General features: G+C 39.2%; 1 protein-coding gene across 5 annotated transcripts in view; it reads left to right on the top strand.

Annotated features, from left to right (window-relative positions):
• LOC115619676 (UPF0183 protein C16orf70 homolog) overlaps window positions 1–15,779 on the top strand; it is a 35,413-nt gene extending 19,634 nt beyond the window's left edge. For 2 of the 5 annotated variants that reach the window (XM_030512351.1, XM_030512354.1), the window contains 11 exons: window positions 1,657–1,754; window positions 3,410–3,522; window positions 5,478–5,611; window positions 6,289–6,372; window positions 7,057–7,139; window positions 7,927–7,970; window positions 10,380–10,423; window positions 11,778–11,836; window positions 13,242–13,314; window positions 13,723–14,184; window positions 15,541–15,750. In XM_030512351.1, the coding sequence (XP_030368211.1) occupies window positions 1,657–1,754; window positions 3,410–3,522; window positions 5,478–5,611; window positions 6,289–6,372; window positions 7,057–7,139; window positions 7,927–7,970; window positions 10,380–10,423; window positions 11,778–11,836; window positions 13,242–13,314; window positions 13,723–13,812 (822 nt within the window). In that variant the 3' untranslated portion in view covers window positions 13,813–14,184; window positions 15,541–15,750. Of the gene's footprint in view, window positions 1–1,656; window positions 1,755–3,409; window positions 3,523–5,477; window positions 5,612–6,288; window positions 6,373–7,056; window positions 7,140–7,926; window positions 7,971–10,379; window positions 10,424–10,912; window positions 11,684–11,777; window positions 11,837–13,241; window positions 13,315–13,722; window positions 14,185–15,540 lie in introns of those variants that run through there. The other 3 variants (XM_030512352.1, XM_030512355.1, XM_030512356.1) reach the window with 3 other exon arrangements.
• Window positions 15,780–18,352: the final 2,573 nt, after the last annotated feature.

The following is an 18,352-nucleotide window of genomic DNA, read 5'->3' as shown; positions in this document are numbered from 1 at the left end:
AAGTTGGAAGGTGCCCATAAGGATCATGGAGTCCAACTTTGTGCTCCTTACAGGACTATATGAAAACTAAAAGATGTTAAAATAAAACTGCTAGAATCGCATCTGCATGTGTTGTTTTGGTATGTGGCTCAATTATCTGAGAAAATAGTTAGAGATAGTTATGGAATGCTTGGTGTGATTAAGCCTGGAGAGGAAAATAGTGTGGTTCTTGGGGATGATACAGTTCTTCTGTAAGGAGAAAATTGTCTTGCATTCTCAAATCTTTCATCCAGTTGATCAAATGGGGTTAGTAAAATGTTGTTTGCACAGAGTGAAAGGCAAAATTGTTGCCAGGATTATAAATAGGTAAAAATAGGATAACTTAGAGAAGTGTAGTATGAAACAGTCCACAGGGAAAACGGCTATTTGTGAAGCCTTTCAGGAAGGAACAGTAGGAAAGATTGAAGAGTGAAATGAAATTTGAAGATGTCAGAATCTTGCAAGTTCAGAGAGGATCATACAGGAATTCTAAACTCATTAGCAAAGCAGTGTAACTTCTGCTTGTGGAAATGAAAAAGCTCTGAAGAAAACTTTGCGGGTTTATATAGCTGGTAAGCTGCAGGTGAAAACATGAAAGCCTGCTCACACTGTTTGTGTTAAGAAATAAGGCATATATGGCCCGGGTGCTTCCATGGCTCTAGAGAAGATTTCTCTGTTGCTAAAATGTAAGTATGTTAAAATATAATCTTAAGTCTGACCACTTTAGAAAGCTGTGTTTGAGGTTTTCATGCTGTGGGCAAGTTCGGAAAGAGTATTGAAATCAGGGCATCTCTGGGTTTGTGAAGTAGTGCAGATGCCCTTCTAAACACCTAAGCCAGTGAAAGTCATTGCTCTGGGTTAATTTTTTTCTAAGAATAACATTTTGTGTTTACTTTGTGATGTCCTGCTAAAGTAGACCAGGACAATAGTTTGAATATTGTGCATCTTGGTTTTGTTCACTGTGTGACAAAAGTGATTTTCTGTCCTGTGCCAGCAAAGTATGTTGGTCGTGAAGAAGGTCCTGTCATCTTCAGAGTTGAAGGAAATAATCTCTTAATGTACTAGAAGAATCTGATTTCCTCAGCACACTTTTGATTTGATGAGAGCACTCAAAATCCCTATCAAAACAGTAGATGTAAGAATGTGGTGGTAAGGAGAGCAGAAAATCTATTTAATAAATGAGCCTCTGTTAATGAGATAAAGGCATTTTACAAATCAGCAGAGATGTTAAAAGGCTAAAATTAATGCAGTGGGAGACAAAAAAGAAGTTCTACCTTTAAGATAGCAAATTTCTGAGAACTTAAATACAGTGTATCAGTACAAATACGTTAGTGAAGGTATAGCCAGTGAAGAGACAAAGCAAACTTCAATTCTCGCTGCACACCATGGGTGATTGTCAGACTAGTGCCATCTTTTGGTGGATAAACATAGTGAGCATTTCACCTCAGCTTCAGAATCCGGGAGTGGTGCAATGTGAAGAAACGCCATTGAGAAGGGGTTTTGTTGGTTTTCCCCCTTGTTCTTTGGCTAGAGACTTATCTGAATTGCTAATCATATGCTGTATTTATAATGTAATTAATAACTTTGAACTCAAGTGTGTACTGTGTCACTTAATAAGAATGTTTTGTATGTCCACAGCCTAACTTTGCCCATGGTCTGGCCTCTCTGCAAATTCCACATGGTGCGACTGTGAAACGCATGTACATCTATAGTGGAAACAGTCTGCAGGATACCAAGTAGGTACAGCTGGTTGTGCCATTTTGATTGGTTAGAATACACTCTTTCTTCCTCATTTATTTAGGGTTTTGCAAATGTTAAATACAGTCATACACTTTAGTTCGGTTTTGGTCTTCTGTGAATTTGGCAGTGCGCAGAATGCCTTTAGATACCAAACTTTTTTGAATTTCCATAGGCATTGTCTTCAAACGTTATAATCAAATGTTGGTTTGATTTATGTTGCTATAAAATCATCTTGGCTCTGCGGTCATAGGTAATTCAATTGACCTGAGAATGAATTCATTAAGTAAAGGAGGAAATTAGTGAATCTAGTACGAGGTGTGGTTAGGCTATTCTTTCTCTAGGTTGTGTTTGCATGCTAATGGCCTCTCCCTAGACAAATCAAACTTGATGTAGGCAGTCAGTAATTTTGTAGTGCATTGGCATTATGTCATGGCAGGGTCCTACCAAGGGTCTTAAACTCTCTTGCCGTACAGAAATAATAAAATGTGTATTTTCAGTCTTAAGCCACATGTGTAATCTACCATAAATTAAATATATTTGCAGTTACCTGACTGAACTTCCTGTTCTGAGGAAACTGATCTTCATGCCTTGTTACTAATGGAATAGTTATATTTTAATGTGGTTAATGTTTTCTATTGTGTTGTATTCTCTGATCTTTTAAGTTTTGCTCTTTCTAAAAACATTGTTCCTGGGGTTCCCTACTCAACTGAAAGGACTTCTGTAAATTCTTCCCTTCAGCTTATAAATACCCAAACTGATAAGGTAGCAGCTTTTGCAGAGACAGTTGTGTTTTAATGCCAGGAGTAGATTAACACATGCTTGGGTTACTGTTCAGAAGGGAGGGAACCTTGTTTCTGCAGATGTTGTCTCCTAATTAGAAATAAGTGCACTTCGGGAAAATAATGTTGTCTCTGCCTGTCTGTGGCATGGTGGGTTCAGTGAGAGCACTAATTGTCACATGGGGCTCTGGGATATGTGTGTGTATGAGAGTTCAAAGCCTGACTTTTCCTTCAAGTCATTCACACAGAGGAGAAATTCACATAAGTGGAACTTGTAGAGCATATACAAACTAATATACAAAAAAGAATGCCTTCCATTGAAAATATCTTACTTGGGGCTGTTATTAATTTCTCAAATATTATTGTAATTGAATTAAAACATAACTTTCCCAGTAAAGTAGCACAATTGTATGTAGTGTAACTGCACAAGCTGGTTTCATGTTCTGGGCTATGGAGTACCTTCCCGAGAGCATCACAGAGAAGGCTCTTCTGCTGCATTTGGGTGATGTGCCTAGTTCAAGGAGTAGGTATCCTTAAAAACCATACAACTTCCATTTTCCCCAAGAGAAGTACGAGATGACACATCCTTATAGGAGGCCTAGATGCAGTTTCTTTAATTCCCAGAATCTTTGAAACCTGCTGTTTGTTTCATTACCAGTAAAGATCCTGTATGTGAGTGGTGTCTCGTTTCCCTTCCTTTTACCGCAGACTTTCTGATCCTTGTGTTTGATACAACTTTCAGTCTTGAACCTGAGCTAAATGCGGCTTTGTCAAAATTAATGTGCTCTGTTCCAGTGAACTGATACTGGCTTGTTGATAGGAAATTTGAAGATTAAGCAAATCCTATGCACGTTTTATATGATTGCTTACAGGGCTCCCTTGATGCCTCTCAGCTGTTTCCTTGGTAATGTGTATGCTGAGAACGTTGATGTTCTGAGAGATGGAACTGGACCCTCAGGTTTACGGCTTCGCCTACTCACTGCAGGTATTGGTTACACTCAGAACATGGAATTGGTTGCTTTCCTCAGGAAAAGAGGGATAAACTTGTATAAATTATTTGTAATGATTTTACAAGTGATTTCAAAGTGTTCTTGTACCTTATTTTGACCTATTGAAACAAAATATTTTGAACTATTGAAACAAAACTCAATGAAACTCCTGTGAAGGTGAATCTGCCTGCTGCTATGTTTCCCTGGCCCTGGAGAAATCACAGAGGACTGTAGCCCTGTCCTCAATAGTTCCAAGTCCTTACAGTCTCTGCAGAAACGAATTTGTCTCCAGGTGTATGTGTAGAATAAAATAGATGCAAGTACATCACTGAAAAAAACAGGAGAAATCAATAAACCTTAGGTACATGTGCATTTTCTGAGGTTCTGTGAGCTGTATGATGATGTTATTTTTGTGTTTAATTCTGGAAGGCTTTTACAAATATCAACAAGAGACTACATCAATGCTGCAGCCTTAGACTGCACCTTAAATTCAATTCTGTTTTCATTTGTTGTGAGAGACAGCAGTGGAAGTGACAGAAGCTTATGAGTACCTTCTCCTTGTGTGTGCAGTCAGAGCTGGGGGGTGCTCAGAAGTCAGGGAAAGACACGACCTCAAAGGAGCCACGTTCAGTCACCAGAGCTTGAGTCTTGACAACGTTTTTAAGAAAAAATGGGATGTCTTTACCAATTTTCATTAGCACACTCAGCTTTTGATCTGTATTTTTTAGCTTTTGCAATATGCAAAAGTTAAAAATGAGAAAATTTAAGATAAAGAATAACAAAATATGAATTACAATGGAGTAGATGTGTTCAAGTTGCTTTGCTTCTGTCTTTACAGAGGAAGATAATGGAGAGCTGCCTAGGACAGGGAACATATATCCTCTTGTGCTAGGGAAGGAGTTAGCTATAACATCACATTAATATAAATGATTTTGAGAAATTGGACATTTCTAAGGTAGAGTGTCAAGTTCAGTTAATATATATGCAGCTTAAAGGAAATGTCAATAAAATAATTATAAAAATATATCACTAATGTTCATACTAAAGCTTGCAGAGGGGTAGTCTGGACACATCTTGCTAAAATTGCAGAAACTCCTTTGTAAAATGTATTATACACCTGTTCAAGCAGAAGTTTCTCTGCAAGTATACTAATTTTTAATATCTCTTCCTTAAGAAATAAAGGATGACTTAATTGGATTTTTCTGATTTATTTTATTGGGTAACTAGCTACATAAATAATGCATAGTTTGAAAAGCTCAGTGTGTGTTTAGACCCTGTCCTGTATTTTGCAGTAACTGCTGCATACGTGTACGTGCATTCTCGTAAATGTAAGATGCTGCATTCTTGAAAGCAAATGGGATTACAAACTACAAGATCTTTCCATTTCTGGTAACATAATTCAGCAATTCATCTATGTGATGGGTACTCAGTAAGATCCCTTTTCAGCATTGTTTGCTTAGGAGCATACTTGCAATTGATTCAGTAAGCTATGGGAATCCTGAGTAAAGGATGTATGTTTTCCAATACAGTTAACATGGATGAGGAATTTCACTTTATAGGCTTTACTTTTTTTGCTGGAGATAGATCTCTAGCTGCTGAAGTAGAATATTTTAGGGATAGAAACAATTCCAGGAACTTACTGCTAATAACCAGCCGATCAAATTGAGATGGGCTAGGAAAACAAGTGATGTTCATGTGAATGGCAAGGAAGGCAAGATAGTACTGCTGAAGCTGGAGCTTAAGATGGGGATCTGTCCAACAGTCGAGACATCATTTTGATAAATGTTTAACCTGATGAAAAATGAAGGGTTAAATGTAGCTTGGCATTGTTTCTGAAGAATGCAGCTGTTTGGCTTGTGATAAATAGAGGAATGCTCAAGGTTTTGGTATTGATTTGCTGCTGATTCTCTGATCAGGAAGGATGAATTTTGAGTTGTTTTCCATTCCTCAGGCTGTGGCCCGGGTGTTTTAGCTGATGCCAAGATGCGGGTATTTGAGCGTTGTGTATACTTCGGTGATTCATGCCAGGACGTGCTGAGCACCTTGGGGTCTCCCCACAAAGTCTTCTACAAGTCTGAAGATAAGGTGAGGGAAGTCATTCAGGTGCAGAACTTTGTCTCTGTTCAGCCCTGTCTCAGTTTAATCGCAGGGCCTGTGTTTTGCAAGACCAGTGAAATTAAACTGCCATGCAGCACAATTGAGTGCTTCATTTGACATATGATAGACAGGGATGAACAGTTATATAACTTGTTTATTTAAAAGCTTTCTAAAGCTAATTTAACGCAAACCTGTTTAAATTAAAAAACAAACAAACCAAAAAACAAACCCCAACCAAAAAAAAAAAAAACAACCCAAAAAAACCAAAACAAAACCACTCCACACACGATTTTAACTGGTTTAAAAATTGGAGCACTTTTGAATCCACCTGTACCTTAGCAAGTGTGTACTGCTTAATTTTTTAATTATGTTTTATGTAACAACTTCAACATATAATTTGATCCTTTCCTAATGTTTATACAGAGCATTATGTTGAGTAACTCTTTTACTTCAGATAAAGAGGAAAGCTCATGTATCATTGTGCCACTGCAAGCAACTGATGACTTCTCATGAAGCACAGTATCTTACATATTAGAACAAGGGCTTCAAATGAGATTGTGGCATTTTGTTTGACTGTAGGGATGTTGTTAATGGCATTCATCTTTGTAAGAGCTGTTAAATATATGAGAGGTATTAAATACATCTGAAAAATGTGTTTCTTGCAGATGAAAATCCACTCACCCTCGCCCCATAAGCAGGTCCCATCAAAGTGCAATGACTACTTCTTCAATTATTTCACACTTGGACTGGTGAGTGGGAAGCTTCCCTAAACACATTCATTTAAAGTTTTGCTTTAGTTACATGGCAATCTTTTCAGAAGGCTAAAGGCTGTGGGAAATGAGAGGCTGCAATCTCTTGATTGCTGGCTTAGAAGTCTCTGGATATGAAAAACTTTTCTCTAGCACTTGCAAATTCAAAAATAATATTTTATCATCTCCACTGGTGAATGGAGGTCTCTTTGTTTGCCTTTTGCATTCTCTTAGGTTTTCTCCTGCTGCCATGCCTAATGCATAGATATACTAGTTGTTTCTGAAACCCATGCCTCTGTCCCTTAGAACTGAGATAGGTAGCTGAGAACACCAGTGTGGAAGTTAGCTAAGCTGTGGGTGCAGTTCAACCTTCATGTCCCTTCTTATGTTTTGCTTTAGTCCATGTTACTGTGAAGAATATGCAGAACAAGACCTCCCTAGGAAATTTGCCAACATTAGCAAATGAAACTGCAGTTTGATTGAGTGCTGGAGGAGATGTGTATTTATTTGAATTTACCAATAGTCTTGTTTTCAAATACTACTTTTCATAGTGCATTCAGTTCCAATGAGATAGATACATACCACTGTATACAGGTACTGTTGTAACTGATCTCAGGTTAGTTTGGGAAAAGCCACCTTCCTCTATCCAAATTGTTTCATGTATGTTTGTTTTTTCTTCAACAGGATATTCTCTTTGATGCAAACACTCACAAGGTGAAGAAATTTGTCCTGCATACAAATTATCCTGGTCATTACAACTTTAACATGTGAGTGGAAAGAATTGATCACTTAAAGAGTATTTTTAAAACACTCAAAAAAGAAATTTTATGTTACCTTTATAGAATTGCAGTATTTTTTCCCAAGTGTCTTCGGCGTATCTGGTAACTCTTCGAGGTGCCCGCCATCATTAGCACTTTTTATTTTATTTTAGATTTTATTTTTACTTTTAAATGCCTTTATATTGTCAAGTGTGTCTTAAAGCACTAAACAAGGTAAGGTAGTTCTTGGTTCAGCTATAACATGCAAACTCTCTTGCTAGAGGCAAACTTTGAATTAGGAAGAGTGTCCATTTATTGGTAGGTAAGCTGCTGGTTTTTTCCTGACATTTTTTTCAGTTAGTCATTAAAAAAAATTAAATTTCTCTCAAGCTTCAGAACATATTTTCAATACTTTTTAAATGTAGACTCTTCAGAGGAGGAATATGAGTTGAAAAAATAAGTGATTGTCTGTCTGATTTAAGCAGTTAGTGGCAGAAATACATTAGTACTGTTTCTAAGCTGAGTATTTCTCCATCCGCTCTGTCTAAAAGCAGAGTAATTTGTGCTGAAGGACGTTTTGTGTGCTTTAGAAAATTGTTGGGACGTTCGCAGGCTGGTGCCTTTTTGATATAGAAAATAAAAATGAGAATTAATCTGTTAGCATTGAGACTCTCATTTTCATTTTATTCTTCATGTGACTTTTGTGCATTAAACTGGTTAAGAGCTCTAAGTTTGTGGTATGCAGTTTATGTTGGGTTTTCTGTTTTCTAATAGCTTTACAATTTGTACTTTCTAGTTACCATCGCTGTGAATTCAAGATTCCACTAGTCATTAAGCGAGGTGAGTAGTTCATCTGTTGTCCTGCTTCAGGGGGCATGTGCCACAACATGCTCAAAGGGAGGTATGATCAGTTTTCATTTCTAATGCATCCTTCATTGTCAGAGGATGCTAACAGTGCAAGTCATTGAGATGGAGGAGAAATTTTGGGGTTAGGTTTCTATTTAAGTGAAAAAGATACTTCAGGACAGGTTAGCATTTCTCTGATTTTACGTACAGCACCTTGTTTACTTACTTGGATCATCCGAATATTTAGCTGCAACATCACTAACTTTCTGTAATGCTGCCACTCTGCTAAAATCAGTTACCTTGTACCTGGAGGCTCAGAATCTGTAAGACAGTGTTAGTCAGAGCTAGTCTGTCCAATCCACAGGTGAACTTTCTAATGCTGAGCTTGCTCTTGAAAGGCTCAGCATTATTATATTCATGATAGTGAATATAAACTGGTTTAGCTGGGAATGAGAACAAACATCCAGAATATGCTGGCTCTGTGTGCTATAGACAAAGTATGTCTGTTGTCTTCACTTGAAAACCTCTACTTGAAAAAGTACGTATATAATCAGTACTGCTAATTCCACAAGATCCTAAGATGTGCCCAGCTGCCTGCATGTAAGTGATCTCAACAAAGCATGAGGAACCTCATTTGAAGGTTGTAGTGATCAAGGTAGACTTCCTTCCTTGTAAGAGTTAACAGGTGTGCTGGGGAAAGTGAGTATTTTGATTATCCAGGTAATACTGGATGCTGGGTAGGTTTGGGCCAGGGATGGTTTCCTCATTCTGACTGGTATTCACTGAAAGCACTTCCCTGTGTAAAGTGCAATTTTCCTGTGGCTGTCAATAGCAGTTTGAGCATGTAGAGGGAAAAAGCCTGGAAAAACAATGTCTCTATATACAAGCTTATATATAAGTTGATTTGTACGTCAGCCAAGAGAATAAACATGAAAGTTCTGGCTTTTTATATTATTTTCCCTTAGGTCATTTTGCAGCACTTCAAAGGCATTAATTTCTGCCTTTTTTTATTCACCTCAAGTGGTACCATGAATCTCTTCTGAATGCGTCTGGTTTTGGGTTATGTTTTTTTGTTTGGTTTTTTGTTTTGTTTTTTTTAACCCACCTTTCTGGTCTCAACCTTATGTTCAGGCCATGTAACAGGTTGTAAACAGAAGAGCCCATCTTCTTCCTTCTGGTGGCAGTGCCTGATGCAGCTTTATGGTTAATTCCCTTCTGTGTAGTTCAACCAGAGTTTTTGAAAGAGTGGTGCTTTAGCTGTTTTCAGGCCTGCCAGCTCCTGAGTCTCCAGCTGTCAGTTTTAGCCAGCTTCCATTCCAAGTGCAGTGGAGTGTTTTGTCTTGATGAGTGGCTGTGCTGGGCATGTTAACTTAGTACAAAGAGATGTATTTTTCAGTCCCAAGAACAACTACAGGTTGGGTGGATAATGGATTGAGAGCAGCGCTGAGGAGAAGGACTTGGGGGTGTTGGGTGATGAGAAGCTCCCCATGACCTGGCTTCAATGTGCGCTTGAGCCCAGAACCCCCCTGCACGCTGGGCTGCATCCCCAGAGCATGAGCAGCAGGTCGAGGGAGGGGATTCTCCCCCTTCTCTCTCGGGAGACCCCCCTGCAGTCCTGCATCCATCTCTGGGGCAACAACACAAGAGGGACGTGGAGCTGTTGGAGCAAGTCCAGAGCAGGCCATGGAGATGCTGTGAGGGCTGAAGCACCTCTGCTTGGAGACAGGCTGAGAGAGCTGGGCTTGTTCAGCCTGGAGAAGAGAAGGCTCTGGGGAGACCCTAGAGCAGCTCCAGTGCCTAAAGGGGCTACAAGAAACCCAGAGAGGGGCTTTTGAACAGGACCTGTAGGGGCAGGACAAGGGGGAATGGCTTTAAACTGACAGAGGGGAGATTTAGATAAGACATTAGGAAGTTCTTCCCTGCGGGGGTGCTGAGGCGCTGGCACAGGTTGCCCAGAGAAGCTGTGGCTGCCCCATCCCTGGCAGTGTTCAAGGCCAGCTTGGACACAGGGGCTTGGAGCAACCTGCTCTAGTGGAAGGTGTCCCTGCCCGTGACAGGGGATTGGAACTGGATGAGCTTTAAGGTCCCTTCAAACCCAAACCATTCTATGACATTTTCTTTTACAATGACATTCTTCTATGTAAGATTACAGCTTAAACATATAAAGTGTTAGAATTTGGAGCTTGCTTATAAATAGGCAGGTTTGTATAATCACCTTAACGAGCATTTAGTCAATGTTGTTGACAATTCTGATTGCTAGTAAATGCTGGTTAATTTCAGTATATGAACTGATCTGATGCTTTTATGTCTTCAGCTATCTGAACTAATCTCCCAAAATAAACGATTATACAGGAGACTGTTCAAGCACAAGCTATAAAGGTTTTTCTTGTTTTTCATTCATAGATAGTGCTGATTCACAGACAGAAATATGTACGACATACAGCAAGGTAAGTTTGTGCAGAACTGAGTGCTTTCCTTCTTAAACCATCTACATGATCTATGCTGCATTTAAAATGCGCTTTGAAGAAATAATAGTGGTTGTATCTTGTTGTTTTAAAATAGAAAAGTTGAAGGCCAAAAGTTAATGTATGTTTTGTAGTTTAAACATCTTGTTAAGGATTGAAGGCATTTGTAATAGCACGCTCCAGGTAAACTAAGTTACTGCATTATCGGATGCTTTGCATTGTAAGCTAGCTGCAGGTAGAAATAAAACAGTAAAATAAATGATATGGGAAAGCAGTAGCAGTGCTGGCTGAATGTTGGCTGGAAAAGATATTTCTGAACAGAATTTTCGCAGAGCTTTTCTATTTAATGTAGTTCTTGAAGACATGTAGTGTTTAATAAGAGAGTCCAGTGCCCTTCCACTTTCTTCTGAAGGGTGCCAGTAATGGGATATTTCTCAGGCAGCAGCAGGCCTTACAGAAATGTCACTGCAGGTGTGACACCTCCTGATGACAGTGGAATCCTTGAAGACTGTTCGGCTTTACCACCTAAATGAACATTCCCAGTTGGCAGTTGCTGCTGCATCTTTGAGACCTGCGTCAAATAGAAAAACTTCTCAAAAACTGTGTTAGGCAGAGTCTCTGCAGTTAATATTCAACCAGGGTCAGTGTTGCTTTCCTGGCTCCTGGGGCACCAAATGAAGGCTTTCCTTGGGGAATTTTGGGTCCCACACTGAGAAGAAAAAATTGGAGTCAGCAACCTGGAAGCTGCCATTCTTTGCTTTTTGATTTGAATTATGTACACCTTTCAGTGCTTTCACTTATTTCAGTCTTGTGTGTGAAACTGCAGCTTCTTATTAAGTCTGATTGGAGTCACGAAAACTGCACATTAAATAGCGCAGCTTTTCTCTTCTTTTCCAAACTTGTCACTTAAATCAAGGAAAGACTTTCGGGAGATGTAGCAGCGGTCCTACTTTTCCTCTGCAAAGGTATATGAGAGGATATTTTCTTGAAGTTTCCCACAGCTGCTTTGTTCTCCGAGATGTCCCTGAAATGCTACAAGACTACATTTTACCCATAAGACACATAGATTTTTTTTTTTTCTTAAATTAATAATTCTAATTCAAAGCTGTTTTGAGATGAAAACAAGAATAAACCCTGAGAGGATTTTCTAGCTCTCCCTAGTAATGGATAGTTTCCGCTACTGAGTATGGCTCCAGTCGCAAAATACTTGTGTAAATAAAACCTCTGTGTTATTTGACAAATGAGGATGCCACAGACAAACATGTATGACACTTTTCCTGGATCAAGAGTTTTTTATGTGCCTCATTTTAACACAAAGTTTTTCATGTATTTACAGTGGGACAGTATTCAGGATCTTCTGGGGCACCCTGTAGAGAAGCCAGTGGTACTTCACAGGTAAAGATCTCTGTTTTGCTTGACAGGGATTGAGCTGGTAACAGAGGATGAGTTTAAGCAGAGGAAGAGTGTTTATTGCACTAGTTACTTTTGCACTGCTTTGCTGTTAAAGGTTTCAGGCTTTTTGGCTGCTAACAAGGATAGATAGCTGCTCTCATTGGAAATAGCGACATGCAGAATGAAAACATTTCCAGCATTCCTTGAACTGTAAAATCCAGAGAAGAGCTAAGCAGCATATAAAGTAGTCTCTCTCTTTTTGTGTAATAAATAGGTTGTTTGTTTTTTTTTTTTTTAACACTAGTCACATGCATTTGAACAACGTGACACCCTGCAACAGTGTGTAGTATATGTGAGAGCAGTCTGTCTGAAGGAGCTTTGCTTTTGTGAACATACATGGTTATTCTACAATTCTTTTGGGCTGGCTGAAGATGTCCTTACCTTTGCTGTGTTTCTACAGAGATTGAGCTGGGGCTTTGGTTAAATAGACATTATCTGTTTGTAGAGTTACCATTTTATTCTTTTTTCACCTAAATCATTGTGCCCTTTTTTCTCCTTTATTCCTGTTTTATGCCAGCGAGTTTGTAAAAGCAGAAGCCATGTGAAGTACAGCTGAGGTGAAATAGTGATTATCTGGAGCCTTTCTGGTTTTCATCTGTTGTGTAGAGAGTAGTTCAATCAGAGTTTGTTTTCCTGAGCACATCTCAGATGTCTCAGACATGCAGTCTGAGGAATTGGCCAGTTACAAGAAAGGGCAAAAGATAAATATTTCCTAGGAGCTTTTTTGGCTATAATCTAAAATCATTGCAGTCAGCGGGAGTCTGCCATTGTCATATCTGTATATATATATATTTATATATACATATATATACGTCAAAAAGTATCAGAAATAACTGAAGGGCAAGTGATAAATTAACCATGAAAAATACTGTTTAATAAAATTTTGGTTGTTCTATTTCCGAATCCTCCAGGGTAATTTAACATGATAAAACCAGTGGGTTAGTAGACAGCATATAGTGAATACATATGGTAAAGGCTAAGACAAAGTAGATTTAAGAGTGGCAAAGGACAAAATTATTTATAGTAAGTTACATGGTGCTTCTCTCTTCCTATGGATCTGTTTATTTTCAGGGTTCTTCAGGTTCAAGTTAAATGAGAGTTTTCCTGTAGAGGTTGTTAGTAACTTGTTGGTTACTTTTGGCTCTGTGACATGAAGCAGAGGTATCCGCTGGCTCACTTGGGAGTCTAGCAGTGGTGTTGCATAATGTGGATTTATTTTCTTTTGATAAAAGCCGTGATAAAGATGCTGTAATTTACCTTGTATCACTGAGTGGTTATTCGTCCCTAAAGAGTTCCTGATCCTCGTACATCCATCTTTATTTTCCGCCCCCCCCTCTCTTCTGTTCAGGTCGTCATCTCCGAACAACACTAACCCATTTGGGTCAACCTTTTGCTTTGGACTGCAACGGATGATCTTTGAGGTTAGGAGAAAAACTTTCATATTTGCTTGAGCACGAGAAGATGAGGGGTTCACTGTGCTTATGATTGGCTTCGTATTTCTCATTTCAATAAAAGCCAGTGCTGGGGAGTGGCTATATTTTTTAGAGCTCTGAGGTTGTATATTTGCATGTTAAAGCTGGAACTTCAAGTTTGTTGCCTAGAACTCATACTAGCAGTAGATGCATGCGCTCTACTCCGAGGAGTGGTGGAGCATGCTTAGATGTGTCATGGAAATCTAGAGACCGTTTTTAGGAACTAGCCAAGAGCTTGCTGCTTTCTTTTGTTGTTGGAATTTCTTCTTTTTCAGGCAGATCAGTTCTATATTCACCATTTTGCTGTTTGGTGTACAGTTCTTTTGATTTCCCTTTTTCCCTGCTGTCCTTTTGCAGGTGATGCAGAATAATCACATAGCTTCTGTTACTCTGTATGGCCCAACGAGGCCCAGCAGCCAGTTGAGAACATCGGACCTTCCCCAGTGAGCATCCCCTGCAAAGTCGGCTAATCTCAATGCTACGAAATTAGTACAGCGTGCCTTGATTTGCTGCCACTTATAATATGGAAAGCACGTTATGATTTAGTTTTTTTCAATAAGCCTTTCCACCTAGGAACAGTGTGGAGGGGAAATTTTCTCAACCCTTCATCATGGGGCATGGAACTGTTGATGGAGGAAAGCAGCTTAGGTGCCTGTGCCGTCGTTTATTCCTCTCTGTTGCCCTCATCCTATGCAGCACAGACCTGAAGAGACTGTCCCCCCTTCTCAGCTAGCAGAAAGGGGAAATGGAAGAGGGGCACGTAATGACTGCGAGAGTTAGAAGCACAAACTTTCTGAGCCTTGGAGCATCTGGAAGCAGGTATTGATTTTAGTCTGTTTGTGTTACTATATTGATGTGGTGGTCACATTTTAAGAAAACGTGTGTGTGTATATATAGATATAAACACATTGGTATTTCTGTGGCTTAGGACATTGTACCAAGTGACAAGGATGTATATATGTCCATGATTTCAGGCACCACATCTTTGTGTAACTTTAAACCAAGCAAGTAGCATGTGCATAATACTTGGTTGTAACATTTGCACTACATACACTTTAATTACTTGATAAACGTTTTATCTTCACTGAGGAGCATCTGTGTACTGGGTGTGAGTGGGGTGTGATGGTTATTTAATGTACGCTGCACATAAAGCTTATTTATACAAGGTGGATCAAATTTATTCACCTTCCTGCACTAATATGTACTTGATATGCTGAAAGAATTTTTTTCTGCCGTGGCTGGTGTACTAATTTTTTTTTTTTTCTTTTTTTTTCATATGCCGTTTCAAAAACAATAATAATAAATTCTGGAAGAGGTTATTTCTATGATTGAATTATGTTTTAGTGAAAAGATTTGGTACAATTTTTCATACTAGGGAAAAATTTGATGAAGGAATAGTGTTGCCTGTTCCAAAATCCTTTATTCCTACTCTGTTTCGTTAGAGAAAGAACAGCTGTATATAATGGTATCTCAGAAGGAAATTCCTGAGCTCTGCCATCACCAGGAAAACCTTTTCTGTAACTTTTGTTGTATGACTTTAATTTATGCCAAAGGTTTAGCCAAAGACATCCTTATTGTAGTTTCACCATTTCTGTACATATATGCTAACTGCACACCCCACCCCAGCAGACAGGATATAGGCTTCTTTCTAGTTGGGAGATGCTGCTCGCGACATTTTATCCCAGGAGGATACTTTAGGTTTCTAGTTCTCTTACCAGTCTTATTTGGGGGAAATAGATGGTCTGTCTTTGAAATATTGAACCCTTTTTAAAAATGGACAAGAGAAATGTATAATTTTATCCCATTTTTAATATTTTGGTGTCGCAACTTGTGATACATAGATGACGATTTTGTGAGTTTTACTATGTGTACAGATTTTGTAAATATGACATTTTTGTAATTTTAACTCCATGTACAGTGTAATCCTGTATAGTTTATCAATGAATGAGAGATAGGAAATCGAATGTTAACTGTAGGAAATCGAACATTAACTGAAGTTTTGGATCCTGTAGCAGGGACAAATGTGGTGTGCGTGTGTGTGTGTATGAGACATTCTTTGCCATTTAGTCTTCCTGTATACTGTGATACTCTAAACTGTTTTGCTAAAACAAACAAAAAAGTCCCATGGAGAATCTAATGGATAAGGAAAAAGTTACTGTTTACCTTTATCCCTAGGTGTCACTCCTGTTGAATCCCTGTTCAATCTGTGCTGTCTCCTGTGATCATTGCTTGCTAAGAAAATTCTATGCCTCAACCTCACTTTTGTTTCCTCTCTAATTTTAATTTCACTTTACATAGCCCTTCTGTAAATTAAATGGAATAATAATGAGCATGTACACTGAAAGAAAAATAAAAGAGACTCTCAGTTACTGTTTTTGTGTTAAATACAGTTGCTGGGTGTTTTTGTAATAAAATCATGGATGGTCTTGCTTTTTTGTTATCAATTTGTTCTTTTTATTTTACTGTCTTTGCCATATCATATTTGAAGTACCTGACTAGTCTTCCTCCTTTACAGCCCATACAGTATGTTCTCCAAAGAAAGAGTGTAAAAAACAATATAACTTGCAGTCTCTTTCCTAGTAGATATGTGAGAGTGTATTATTATTTTATGCCCTGAAGTGAAGAAGGAAAGTCTTTAAACAGTGATAAATAACACTGGCTTCTGTATTGGGTTCAAAAAATGCAATTGCTATACTCATGTCAGCCTTTGGGTTAGCATGAAAATTGATCAAGCTTCCAAGACTTTGAATGTTTCACAGGAGAATGAAAGACAGGCCTGCAGTAAAAGGAGCAAACATGAATTCTCACAGTGCTTTCTTATGCCCTAAGGTACTTCAACAGCAAAGCATTGAAGTCTGCTTACCCTGAAGTAGCTTAGAGGTTAACACACGGCATACAGGATGGGATTCCTGTTTCCATTCGTGTTTCTCCAGTAGTGGCTGTGTAATGCAGGGCGGAACACTCAGCTCTCCCTCCTTTAGCATCCTTCAGTTTTGGAATGTAAAATGACCTTGCATAGTGCTTGGCTCAGTGTGCTCTGGGAGAATTTGATGATCCGTGATTTGAGATGGTGTGTGTGCTTATGCTTGTTACTAAAATACGACAGCAATCCTGCTAATAATTTCAATTAGTTTTTAATGAATCCTTTTCTAACAAAGGCTCCAGGTTAGCTGCAGGAGGAAAGAAATTCTTGATGGGATGATTTGAGTAATGGCTGCACAGATGCTATCACTATCCTGCTCTCAAGCACGTTCAGTTGAAATTCTTCAGAAGAATGAGGTCAGGACTGCTGCTGAAGTATGCACCTCAAGACTTAGGGCAGGATGTCCAAAGGTATTTAACAACTGCAGTGACTCACATCTTCACTTATAATGCTGTGGCAAGTCAAAGTGGCTAAAACGATGTAGATAATGAAATGTGCTCTCTTAACAGTACAGATAGTTCGCTGGGTCAGTCCCTTCATTGTGAAAAGTTCCTCTGTAACACAAAAATTAAAGGCAACTTTGTATGTTGGCTGTTGCTGCTGGGCTGAGCACAAAGCGTGTGACTTTTGGGAGAGGCAGAGCTGAAGAAGGGCGCAGGGAGATAATGTGGAGCAGCTCTTCTTGGTGTCATAACCCTTCTTTTTGTGATTGCTGCTGTTCCTAACTTGCTTCTCTGAGATGTTTTAATTTGTTTGCTGCTATTTGGATGAAGCCAAGCTGTTCCTGTGCTGATGCATCAGGGGAGCTGCTGTGGAGCCTTAAGGACTTACTGGCATGAAAAGTTTAGGATTTGTGGGTGGGGGCTTATGGCAGTTTGCAATTGCCAGAATAAAGAGAGGAAGGAATAGGGAATAGAGGAGCTCTGGGGAAGAAGGTAAGGATGGCAGTATGGCAGGAAGAGGGGCTGGGACAAGGCTGTTGGCACATTTTGATCTTTGCCTTTTTCCTTTGTGTGGAAATTAAGAGTTTGGGGGGGTGTGTGTGTGTCTGCTTACCTTGAATATTGCCATATTTTCTGCAGTATATCATTGGTTTACACCGAATAAAACCGATTGTTGTGCCCCTCTTTGGGAGATGAAGCTGACATTTCATCCTGTATTCCTTAGGCTTGCAAGCAGTCCCTGGGCTCCTGTGAAGTTTACAGGCAGTACTACACAGATCAGTGCTGTGTAACAGTAGAACCCTGTGTTCCTCCTGTCAACCCAGTTTTCTGTTGCCAGGACCCATCACACTTCTAATTCTAAACAGATTTTTTTTTTTGCTGAAATGATAATCAGGTGGTGCGTGAGAACCGATTCATACACTCATGATCATTCAAATTCCAGAACTCCCATCAGATCTGTTTAAAACAACATCTTCCCTAAGGCTCGGTTGCAGCAAGATGGTGATTCATCAGTACCAGGGGCTGGCTGGAGGTTAGGTGCCAGCTGGTGTTTTCCAAAGGGAAAACCAAGGGTATTGGTGCCCACTTCACAGTGACTTTCTCCATGTTGTTAGAGCCTGTGAGTCACTTCTAGGCACTTATGAACCCTGCTGAGCTGAATTTGTGTTAGGTTTTGTTTGACAGCTCCAAATGGATATGAGAGTAAATCTTAGAGAGAAATGGGATGTCCAAGCCACAGCAATTTACTTCCTTCAGAGTATTTGAACAAGAACCAGGGTGTTCTTAACTGTATCTCCTTTATCTTGATTACCCCAACACAAAGCACTCTCCTCTCTGGCTGACCCTGTCTGACATAACCTGACACTCATGTGTAGCCAAATAAATCCATCACTGTGTGTGTTTAAAGAATTAAAATACAAATTAGTTCTGGTTGGTTCTTTTTAGAAATGGAGCTTACTAAAGATGTGACTCTTAAGCATTAGAGTAGGATGAGGAGTTAATGAAGCAGGGGACTTTGTTCAAGGATGGGATATAACCAGTCATCGAGTGAAAACCCCACCTAAGAAGGGATTTGTTGCAGGGAGCGTATGTGTTACTTGGAGGGTTCAGGTGGAACTTA

This window comes from Strigops habroptila, chromosome Z (assembly GCF_004027225.2).
Source record: "Strigops habroptila isolate Jane chromosome Z, bStrHab1.2.pri, whole genome shotgun sequence".
NCBI lineage: Eukaryota > Metazoa > Chordata > Aves > Psittaciformes > Psittacidae > Strigops > Strigops habroptila.
The sequence above is the reverse complement of the archived record's forward strand: the minus strand, read 5'-3'. Positions and strand labels throughout refer to the sequence as shown.